General features: G+C 36.1%; 2 protein-coding genes across 2 annotated transcripts in view; one reads left to right on the forward strand and one right to left on the reverse strand.

Moving 5' to 3' along the window:
- LOC121975060 (protein TIC 214-like) overlaps positions 1-2,493 on the forward strand; it is a 5,498-nt gene extending 3,005 nt beyond the window's left edge. Inside the window, exon 1 of the mRNA XM_042526421.1 lies at positions 1-2,493. This exon is cut by the window's left edge and continues 3,005 nt beyond it. Within this exon, the coding sequence (XP_042382355.1) occupies positions 1-2,478 (2,478 nt within the window). The 3' untranslated portion in view covers positions 2,479-2,493.
- A 5,434-nt stretch (positions 2,494-7,927) lies between these two features.
- Positions 7,928-10,230, reverse strand: LOC121975061 (annexin D4-like). The gene is made up of 6 exons (XM_042526422.1): positions 10,063-10,230; positions 9,815-9,996; positions 8,969-9,184; positions 8,654-8,878; positions 8,480-8,551; positions 7,928-8,406 (listed from the first exon to the last, which is right to left on the reverse strand). Exons 1-6 carry the CDS (start codon positions 10,100-10,102, stop codon positions 8,206-8,208), a joined length of 936 nt encoding a protein of 311 aa, XP_042382356.1. The 5' UTR covers positions 10,103-10,230; the 3' UTR covers positions 7,928-8,205.
- Positions 10,231-12,420: the final 2,190 nt, after the last annotated feature.

Genomic DNA, 12,420 nt, shown 5'->3' on the forward strand with positions numbered 1-12,420 from the left:
ATTCCTGAATCGACCATGCAAATTCAATCTATGAATTGGACAAATTTTTTATTCATAGAAAATGAAATGAAAGATCTTGCTGATAAGACAATCATAATCAGGAATCAAATAGAAGAAATCGCAAAAGAAAAGAAAAAAAAAGTTCCAGCCTATGATGATAAAAGACCAGAATTAAAGAAAGATATTTGGCGGATATTCAAAAGAATAAATACTCGATTAATATGCAAATCACATTATTTTATGAAATCTTTCATTGAAAAAATATACATGGATATCCTGCTATGTATGGTTAGCATTTCGAAGGTCAATGCACAACTTTCAACAAAAAAAATTATCAATGAATCCATTTACAACGATGAAAGAAATCAAGAAGGAATTGATGAAACAGATCAACATACAATGAACTTTATTTCGACTATAGAAAATATAGAAAAAGAAAAGGACTTTTCTAATCCTAGTAATAATTCAAATACTTATTACGATTTATCTTCCTTGTCCCAAGCATATGTATTTTACAAAATATCACAAACCCAATTACTTAACAACCATCACTTTAGATCTGTACTTCAATATCGCGGTACCCATCCTTTTATTAAGGACAAGATAAAGTATTATTCTATAACCCGAGGAATATTTAACTCCAAATCAAGGTATAAGTATAAGAAAATAAAGAAGCCTGGAATGAATGAATGGAAAAACTGGTTAAAGGGTAATTATGCATACAATTTATCTCAGAGCAAATGGTCTCGATTAGTATTAGTAGCGAAAAAATGGCGAAAAAAAATCAATCAAAATTGTACGATTCACAATAAAGAATCAATGAAATTTTCTTCATATAAAAAAGAAAAAGACCGATCAATTCATTACAAAAAAGAAAATTTCTATACAGTGTATTTATGGCCGAATCAAAAAGAAAAATTAAAAAAGCAATATGTATATGATCTTTTATCCCATAAATATATATATTATGGGAATAGTAAAGATTCCTCTATTTATAAACCAAAATTACAACTAAAAAGGAACCAAAAAATTCCATATAATTTCAACATACAGAAACCCGAATTGTTTTATGAAATTGATAATTCCATAGAAAAAAATTATGTTTTTAATAAGCATAAAAATCTGAATAGGAAATATTTTGATTGTAGAATTCTATATTTTTACCCGAAAAACACTATTGATGTAAACGATATCGATATTATCGACTTTACAAATGTACATATCGGTGCCAAACTTGAAAAAAATACTAAGACTAAAAAAATAAATATTAATATAAAAATAAAAAAATTGAAAGAAAAAGAAACAAATCTATACAAAAAAAACAACTCCAATGAAAAAAGTTTTTTTGATTGGATGGGAATGAATCGAAAAAGGGAAAGAGTTTTTTGTAAAAAAAAAAAATCAAATCTGAAACTTTGGTTCTTCCCGGAATTCAGATTTCCTTTTGATACATATAAGGCATATAAGATTAAACCGTGGATCATCCCAATCAAATTACTTCTTTCCAATCAGAATTTAGATGAAAAAAAAAAAATTAGTCAAAATAAAAGTGTCAAAGATTCTATTTTAATAAAATTAAAAAACCAAGAAAAAAACGAAGAAAAGACAAATCTTGTGTCAGATCCAAGCAAACAAAACAAAAAAAAACCTCTTCAAAAGGATTATGCGAGATCTGAAAGTAAAAAGAAAAAACGATGCAAGAAAAGCAAGGAATCAGAACTAGATTTATTCCTAAATAAATATTTAATTGTTCAATTAAGATGGAACAACTTGGTTAATCATAAAATGACAAAAAATATCAAGGCATATTGTTTCTTACTTAGATTGATGGATACAAGTTCTATAGCTCTAGCCTTAATTCGAAGAAAAGAGATGGATCTAGATATAATCCTTAATAAGGACAATCTAACTCTTACAGACTTTTTAAAAAAAGGAATATTGATTATCGAATCAACTCGTCTAGCTTTTATAACGGATGGAAAATTAATTATGTATCAAACCATAAGTATTTCATTGATCGATGGCGAAAAGAGTAATCACCAAATAAATATAAAATACAAAAAAAAAAAATATGTCAATAAGAAGAATTTTAATAAATCTACTGAACAACACGGAAATATGCTTGTGAATGAGAATCCAGATTATTATGATCTCCTTGTTCCTGAAAATATTCTATCTCCTAGACGTCGTAGAGAATTGAGAATTCTAATTTGTTTCAACTCTCCTAATTGGGATGTTGTGAATAGAAATCAAATATTTTACAATGAAAATAATATAAGAAACTCCACACAATTTCTGAATGAAGACAAAGGTTTTAATCTTAATATAGATTCAAATATAAAATATAAGTTGTTTCTTTGGCCCAATTACCGATTAGAAGATTTAGCTTGTATGAATCGCTATTGGTTTGATACCAATAATGGTAGTAATTTCAGTATGTCAAGGATACACATGTATACACGATTTAGAATTATCTAATTATCTAATAGTATATTTGATATACTTTATGTCACATGTTAATATTCACATGCTATTTTCCGTAGATGAAAAGTGAAGGGTATATGTTATACTTTGCTACTTTGGTACATAAACATAACATAATATGTATTTACTTGTGTATCAATTCAATCTAGAAAGAAATTCACAGAATCTTTTTAGGTGCAAAAAAAGATTCTCTTTGGTAAATGTGTAAATGTATTATCCTTTTCTATCCAAATCCAATTGATGAAAATTGGATTTGGATAGAATCAAATAAAAAAACTATTTGGAAATGAATAAAAAAACTATTTGGATAGAATCAAGTCTTAGCAAATCAAGGATAACGGGCTGGAAGCCCTAAGGGTCGAGGACACCAGGATGAAAGTTCTTGGGGTCAAGAACACTAGGAGGAAGTCAAGATAGGTTGAGGGCCAAAGGTCTAGCGGAATGTCTAGAGAGTCAAGGTCAGGCTGAGCGAAAGTCCAAGTAAATCAGGTGGGCCAAACTTAGCATTAGGTAATCTCTCCCAAGTGGAGTGATGATGACGCACTCTTAGAAAGAGAGCAGTAGACGTCAGTTCAATCTAAGATCTCACAGGAGATCTAAAGTTGAGACTGGACAACTCAAAGAGCTATCAATCATATTCATGTTTGATATATGTATATCTGTCATGTTAACACTGTGATGTAGGAAGATAACTAATGAAGTAAGCTGGAGAATGAGATCTAGGCGCTTGAATATCTAGGCATTCTAAAAGACTTCAAGGTGCCTTGGTCCAAGGCTTATCATGGCGGCAAGTTCGGATAGGATATAGGCTATTAGAGGTGCCTCAAGCCAATCTAGGCACCTGGATCAACCTATAAAACAAGTCTTTGAACAAATCCTTCATCATCCATTCTTCTAACATCTTAAAATCCCTCTTACACTTTCGAATGCTGATAATTCATTGCGCTCAAGTCTCAATGACACAACAACGATACGATGCCACTATAAGCTCAAACAAACCTAGACTCTGGTAACTTGTAGTTGTTGTTCTTATTACTCTTGCTTTCTTTGTACTTTCTACTCTAAGGATGGTAGTCTTGTTACCAAACCTATCTTTGGTAAAGAAGCGATTTGATAGTGATTGCCCAACGAAAATAATATAACTGACTATGAGCCTTGGAGTAGTAGTCACGAGGTTGTAAATCAAGTAAAACCACTATGTTCTTTATTGTTTATCTTTTAATTTCCATTACACGACTTTGTGATTTTTGAGCAATTTATAAATGCATATGAAGCATGTTATTCACCCCCACTAGCGTTTTTTCTCGATTCAACATACTAGTTCTCCATACAAGTCAACTACTTGATCATAGTTGACCGATTAGTGAACTATTTTTTTAACAAAAATATTTGGTTAGTTTGTCAATTGGTATGAGTTGATTACACAATAACCTTTACATAAATTTCAAATTTGAGGTTTTATCCATTAATTGACTTATCAGTGTCAATCAATTGATCTACTAGTCAACTCAGGATTCCCTTTCAACTGATTGAACTTGTGACTTTAGCCACTTCTATGGGTAAGTCTATATCTAGGTCTAATCCCTTTAACCCAATATTATAATTTCACTCAACTCTTTCTATCACAGTTTTACTTTTATGGTAAGGGACTCTTCAAGCCTCTTGCACTTCACAATAACTACAAGTTTTTTTTGCCTCTGGGACTTCATCTTCCTAGCATTCAGTCCTCATTGACTTGATAGAATTTTATCATGCCTAGCATCCTGTCATTGACTTGTTGAGAATTCATCATGGCAGAAGCTCCTTGCCTCTGGGACTTCATCTATCTAGCATCCAAGCTTTGTCAACCTATTGGGACATCATCATGTCTAACATCTAGTTTTCGACCTATTGAGACTTCCATATGTTGAATATCCAGCCTTCTTGGCTTACTTAGGCTTTCCATATGTGTTGCATCTGCAACCTATGTTAAGTTTTTTGCACAATACACTTGATGAGTATCTTCCTAACTTTAATTTTGTCCAATCATCAAAACCATGTGTCAATCAAAAGCTTAGGGCATGATTGGACCAACAATAAAATAATTTTTTTTTTCAAATTCCTTATTTATTACCGTATTCCTCTTAGTTTGGTGTTCAAATATCATTTAATCTCATCTTATAAAAATAGGAAAAAAATATTACTACACAAACTCTTAGCAAAAAATTTGCTATTTGCTCTGTCTATCATACACATATGGAATATATATATAAATACTTCATTTTTTTTAAAAAAATTCTTTTGTAATATCTTGATTAAGCTTTAAATGATTCATTCGATCATGTTGAATGCTATTAGCAATTTCAATTGCAGCTTTTTGTCATAAAAGAGAAGAAGAGGTGCCTCTAGATGACACAATAGTTTTGATAGAAAATGCTTTAACCTAACGACTCACCAACACCTTGAGTCATGGATCTATGCAAAGCTTTTGTGTTGATTTAGCAATAACATTCTAGTTCTTATTCAAGTAACAAGATTTCCCGTAACAAAAAATGGAGTTATCAAAATTAGATCAACAATCAAAAACAAATATCATTTATTTCATTGCTTTTGACAGCCATTGAAGATGATATCATCCACACATAATAAAAAGAGCTTCCTCAATTGGTTGTGTTGGAGAAACATTATGCCATCAACAGTACTTGTATTTGTAGAAACAACTACTCAATTAAATCAATAAAATCAAGGGGATATAACTTTTTTCAACCCATATAATGAATTTCGTAGGCATTGGTGTCATCTAATTGATGCAACTTTAAATTAAGATTTGCAGCAAAGAGATAAGAGTATGAATAGAATTATTTTTGACAATTGGAGCAAACATCTAATCATAATCAATAAATACCATGTGTAATTCTTTAGTAGTCCTGAGCTTTAAACTGATTCTCTTCCTTCAGTTAGTTTCTTAGTAGTATAGACTCATTTTCAGCCAACATATCAGTTTTCTTAAGATAATGATGTTAGGATCTCTTCGTACGGCTAGAGAGGGGGGTGTGAATAGCCGACCCCAATTGCTCGCGTTTCTTTCTACAAACTAGGGTTAGCGCAGCGGAAACTAAATGCAGAAAGAAAACAGGAGAAGAAATCAAACCTCTACGCAAGGATGTAACGAGGTTCGGAGATGAAACTCCTACTCCTCGGCGTGTCCGTAAGGTGGACGAAGCCTATCAATACGTCGGTGGATGAGTCCCCGGAAAACCGGCTAAATCAAACTCCTTGTGGGTGGAGAAACCTCGCCACAATTACTTGCAACAGCAAGCTAAGAGTACAAGAGAATAGCAAGAACAAAATACAACAGGAATGTAAACACAGTAGCTTGCCTTCTCGTCGACTGGGGTCCCGGATGAAGTAGCAACTTCACGGACAGATGCAACAAGCAACTCAGCAGCAGCTGATCCAGTCGTGGAATGAAGTTCACACGAAGCTTCGACAAGGAGGAGCTCAACAAAACTCAAGCACAGCAGCACTTAGCAACAGGAAGGAGGAAGAAGAATTAGTCGTGCAGCAGCCCTCGACCCCTTTATACCTGCGAAGAAGACAGCGAAGAAACTAGCCGTTGCGTCGCAACGGCTAGAACCCTGATCGGTCTGCAGACCGATCAGCCTAGGCGCATGAAGCTTCTGTTTGTCACCTGATCGGTCCCCAAACCGATCAGGTGTCGCGATCGAAACCCTGATCGGTCCACGAGCCGTCGAGCTTATCTGATCGGTCTTGGCCGTCGAGCCATAAATGGATCGGTGAGCGGCGATCCACGGCTTTCTTCTCGCGAGGTTGCGTTGCCTCGATCGGTCTCGGACCGATCGATCGATGAGCCATCGATTCGATTCGATCGGTCACCGATCGGCAACGCAGATCACCGGATCGGTCACCCGATCCAAACTTCGACCCTAGACCTAAGGCTTCACACCAACATTCGGTCAACCTTGATCTGTTGGTACATCATTCCTAGCATCCGGTCACTCCTTGACCTGCTAGCACTTCCCGCTAATTGTCCGGCCAATCCTTTTGACCCACTTAGACTTCTCCACACCAGATGTCCGATCACCCTTGATCCATCTGGATTTTTCCCTGCCCGGCTTCACTCACCAGGACTTTCCACACCGCCTAACATCCTAGTTAGGACTTTCTCACTGCCTCACCAGGACTTTCCAACCGCCTAACATCCAGTTAGGACTTTCCCATTGCCTAACATCCAGTTAGGACTTTTCCACTGCCTCACTCATCAGGACTTTCCACACCGCCTAACATCCCGCTTAGGACTTTCCCACTGCCTCACCAGGACTTTCCAACCGCCTAACATCCCGTTAGAACTTTCCTCGTGCCAAGCTCCCTGCTTGGACTTCTCCAAGTCTCCATACTTGGACTTTTCAAGTCTCCATACTTGGACTTTTCCCGTGCCAAGTCTCCATACTTGGACTTTTCGCGTGCCAAGCTCCCTGCTTGGACTTTTCCAGTGCCAAGTCTCCATACTTGGACTTTTCCAGTGCCAAGCTCCCTGCTTGGACTTTTCCGTTGCCAAGTCTCCATACTTGGACTTTTTCCCGAATCAGGTCAACCAGGTCAACCTTGACCTACGGTTGCACCAATAATCTCTCAAACATCTATTCTTGTCCCATATCAAGAATACAACTCTTCCACGAGTGTCAAACATCAAAATACAACTCAACTAGGTCAACCTTGACCTAAGGTTGCACCAACAATCTTCCTAAGTCAAACATCAAAATACAACTCGAGTCAGGTCAACCAGGTCAACCTTGACCTAAGGTTGCACCAACAAATGATACCACCTCCCATGTTTGATTTCTTTTCCAAATCTTCATCTCCTATAATATGCCTTTATAACTAGCTTCCACTTTTCAACAATGGTAGCTTGGCAGTGATACAATAAAACATTTAATGCAGGACACAAATTTATACAAAAATAGTCTGAGATATCATCAATACGAACGTGAAAACATACTATCTCGAAGGTGACAATTTTTGTGTCCAGAAATAGAGACAATACAACATGAACCCAAAAACATCTTTATGAATGATTTGAAAAAGTTTATGGATTTGGCTTCCAGAAATAGCGGTTTTGGGTTCCAGAAATATGGATAAAATACTTATAGTGCTTAGCCAATTCACAAGCATGATACACTAGTATACCTTCCCAACTTGTTCTCTTCATCTAGAGTACTATCCTTAATTCATACCACCATTAGATCCACTATTTCAAGGACATAGATGAGTAATCACATTTTAAGGTATCCTCGGAGAAGAGGATCAATCACCTCTAAGCTTCTCAATTCCTCAACCTCATTTAAACTTGAAAAAAAAAAAAGTTTAAGAATACTTGCGACCTTCAATCAAATTTCATCTCGAGAAAATCTGCATCATCATATACCTTCAATAAAATTTCATCTTGAGAAAATCTGCATCATCATAAATCAAGTTTCACCTTCAAATGAGTACAACAGATCAAGATCACCAATAACAAACTAATGATGAGAACAAATGCTTAATAGTCACTCAGACCACACCATAGAGACTGAGCACATATTCAGTCTCAACTCATTATTGCCTCAATTGAATCTACTTCCTATAATTTTATTCACCCATTCAAATGCTTTTCTAGTTATGTAGAGAACATGCACTGGTTGGAACATGACATATAATGGACGATAACATATATAAATGATCTCAGTTTTGTACCAAGGAAAGCAATGCTTCCCGGTAGTTGCCATGGGTATTCTTTACTATCATGTCTTCCAGTTTGGCATTGTATTGCTCTTGATAAGCTTTTTTTATCTCTTCCATGTCCACATCAGCTCGACTTACAATCACTCTTGCAAGTGCATCTTTCCCAGTCTTATGTGCTCCTTCGAAAGCCTTGTCAATTACCTGAATTCCAAATACAACTTTGTTTTCTTCATTCTTTGGCATCAATAAGAGTAATATTGCTTAGTAGGCATACCTTGCTAAAATACTTTGGAGCTGATTCCAAGCACTGCGCTGCTTCATGTAGGCATGATTCATCAACTAAGTCCTGCTCATAGTGACAAAAATATACATTTGAGGTGATCAATAAAGATTAAAAAAAAAATATCTAGAATTTTCAGATAGATTTGGATTTACAATCTCAAGCTACCTTATCAATGGACTTGCCAAACATTTCCTTGTAGTGCTTGAAAGTAAGGGAGATATGTGCTTTGCTTCTTGTTGTTAGTATCCTAATGACCTCCTGATCCTCTACAGGGTCCTTTTTGCTTGCATTCTTGATTGAGTTTCCGAGTATCTTGGCCTCGGACTTTGCCATCTCATGATCAACTCGAGAACCTTCGTATCTGTATGCGCTTACAAGTCCAACTAGAAGCTGACCCCACGCCAATGGACCATGGTTATTCATCCAAGTCTTATAAAGAATTGGAACATAGATGTAATTGAAGGGAGTGCAAGTTCTTACTCCAGAGTAGTTTTCCTTCACACGGTAAGCGACTTCTTCCTCTATAGAATGGTGATAAAGAGCATGGTAGGCCTTCCTTACTCCAAGAAGCTCATCGGAAGACCTGGTACTAGCAATCTCAACTATCACACTGATTGGATAATCCTTGTGGAGGACTAGGTGAATCCATCGTGCATCCCTTTCCCATGGATGCATTGTCCATTCCACCATGATATTCTGCAAATATTAGCTCCTATGATCGCTCCTAAAATATTACCATGAAAATTGACTACTCACTGTCGTTTCCTAAAGAACATTACATCATGTAATTAATGTGCAACTCTTTTCAAGTAGAGGAAAATTGTACAGGTAAAAGGATACTAGAACTCCTAAAATCAAGTGCCCATGTTAAGGCTCTAAACTAAGCTAGTTCTTATCATGGCTGTGAAACCAGATCATACCAAAGATGTAGTCAAGAAGAGCAAAAACAATTATTATATGGGAAAAGGTTTGGAACTCCTGATCTGTTTCCCTAAAAAAGTCTACAAGAATTAAAATTTAGACAAAAAGAAATTTTATATACAAGATTAGGGCTGCAATTTCTCAAGTCGTAAAAGAAGGATAAGAACACAAAGTTTATTTATTTATCTATTTTTTTTATTTTTCTTTGGAGAAACGGAAGAAATCAATTGAAATTATTAACATATTACTTTTTGATCTTCACCCACAAGGTGTATTTTCGATACGTACGAATTTCTTAGATCTTTGGCTGAAAGACCATTCGATCATACCTAAAGCAAAAGTGTTGTTGAAGATTGCAAAAGTTGCATGGCAACTAGATGTCAAAATGAACCCGCGAAGCCTTACCTTGAAGCGTGAGAATTCTTCCTCGATGGCTCGGATGAAAGTGTCTTCGCATCGGTCAAAGCTTCCTTTGGAGTCGAAGAAGTGGGAGGCACTCCTGAAGCCTCCCCGTTTCTCCGGCTGCTTGCGCCATTTGGATATCGCAGTGACCAACGAGCTCTCGTCCACCCCCAAACCACCGAGACCTTCATCACATCACAATAAGCTACTACATATTCATGACGAAGCATAAATTCAAAAGACTAACTAACCGGAGAAAGCTCTGGTGAGCGCTTCAAACTCCTCTGCCATGGCTGCGCACAGATGGAGGGATGATGGTGGTGTAGGAGAATGGAGAAGGATGAAGGGGGGTTTTATATTATACGCAGGGACTCAAATTCTGAGGGTGGTGGTAAGTTCTAATAACGCGAAATGCAGACACTTTCAGTGGACGTAACGTAGCCTTTGACATTAAAGGCCAAGCAATAATGTTTCAGAGTCGTTTGGGCAGGAACATTGGCTGGCTGTCCTCTCGGTTATATTCAAAAACAATGAAAGGTGGGGTAGGAAATTGATGTGTCTGGACGGCTTCAAATAATGGACTCGTGCTCCACGAGGGGAGGTCCATTGTGAAATTTATTAGAATGTTCGGTTTTTTACCGATTTATTATATAGCATAAAAGATCAATTTCTAATTGATATATACTTTTTTTAAAAAAAAAAATTCTCCTACCTCTAATCAATTTGAAGATAGATTATATTAACTTTATGATTTATGTTTCTCTTAGCCAATTTGATGATAATCTGGTTCTATAATTTATTTTTTTTATATAATTTAAAAATGACTGTGAATAACCATTTTATTAATGATTTAAATTTGCTGTCGATACATTTGCACGTTGAAATGAGCAAAATTTGCATAAACTAGCATTATTTTTTAATATCTTGATCGAGCAAATGAATAGTTTGGTCGTCGTCACTTAACGAATTGCAGGTGGCCACGAGCGCAGAGAAAATTGAAATTGACAAACAACTAATATGGTGCCATTTACTACTAGATGAAGCCTATAATTGCTTTTTATCGAATAGTATTATTCATCTTGATTATGAGACATAATTCCCATGATAGATTGGGTGTATCTAAAAGTTAGTGTTAAAGAATTTTCTTGTCTGGATGAATAAAAAAATGATTAATTAGGTAGAATAATATTGAGCCTAGGGTGATTAATCAAGGTTTACGGAAGTTTTCCACCGACTATCAGGGTAATCGAGAAGTATAGCAGTTCAGAAGTCTAATATCCCTTAGTTGCAAGTCTCATTTGGAGAAAAAATCTATGTAAATATGTCGTAACTAGGAATTAAATCGTGAGTGCCTAAGAAATAACTGAACGTTCTTATTGTTGCACCATAATCCCGGAGGCTAATTTTCTTGTCTAGAAGAGCTTCTAATGTAAAAGGTGCATATGAGCTAATGATTTTTGTACTTTGTTCATTGTTGTTGAGAGAGACATGGGAGGATTAAAAGGCTTGCTAGGCTTGTAGACAATAGTTTTCTTTCTATGTAATAGGATTTGTAGGAGGTTAGCATTGGTTGTGTTAGATGTGACACTTGAATGCACACGTTGAGAAGAGGAGAGAGCACTCATTCCTCTTTCTCTTCCTCCTTTATGTGCAATTAGAGTACAAGTTATAGGAAGAGAAAGAGGCTTGCTCTTCTTATATATATGTACGTACGTCCAAGTGCAAGGGATCAAGTTGATCAGAAGATTCAAAAGGTGTGCAAGGAAGAACATCCATGAGTTGAGAGGGATTTGATTCATTGGTTCTGTGATTGCTCGTCCGACAACAAGTAAGAAGAACAAGATCTACCATCAATCACTGTAAGTGTTTGCATATGATATTGTATTTCGATTTAGAATATAGCAATGGTAACAGAGCAGTTTAATTCTAAAGCATGAAATACCCAAAAAAATTCTTCTTTGAACTTGCTATTTGACGGAGTTGGTTCGTCATGTTTTCAATCCCCCAACTGCCAGGAACTCGTAGACATTGGAAGATAGGGCGCTGCGGCTGTGTTGAGCCGTGATGTCACCTTTTCAAACCCTTACTGGCAATTGGCCTCCGTGGCCAACGAGCGCCGACAACTGCTTCCGGGGGTTGACGATTGGTAATGACTCCAGTTGCCATGTTTGTTGTGGTAGAGAAAGTGAGCGATGCGGCGGAGAAGAACCTTTGTTCGTCAAAGTTACTCTTTGAGGAAAAGTTTCATTTTATTAAATCAATATTAAAAAAACATAAGTTTTGTTAATGCATGGCAGAAGCATTTTTTTCCGTGTCAAAATACTTGTGAGATCACTTGCTCACTATCATTGAACGGGTCTAGTTCAAGTCAAATTGATTTGAATTGGTCTGGTCCAATCAGATCAAGTTTGGTTCATTTGAACCCGACAAAATTGGTCTTTTCAGGCCGAGGTATAGTTCCAACCATTGGTCGATTTAACTAGACAAGATAGTCCTTTTAGATCGTGATTTGGTTCAAATCATTAGTTGGTTTAACATATCAATTTGATTCAATCAGACAAGATTGATTCTAATTAGGTTTTGATTTGATCAATAAGTTTGAGTTAGAC

Source organism: Zingiber officinale, chromosome 4B, assembly GCF_018446385.1.
Source record: "Zingiber officinale cultivar Zhangliang chromosome 4B, Zo_v1.1, whole genome shotgun sequence".
Classification (NCBI taxonomy): Eukaryota; Viridiplantae; Streptophyta; class Magnoliopsida; order Zingiberales; family Zingiberaceae; genus Zingiber; species Zingiber officinale.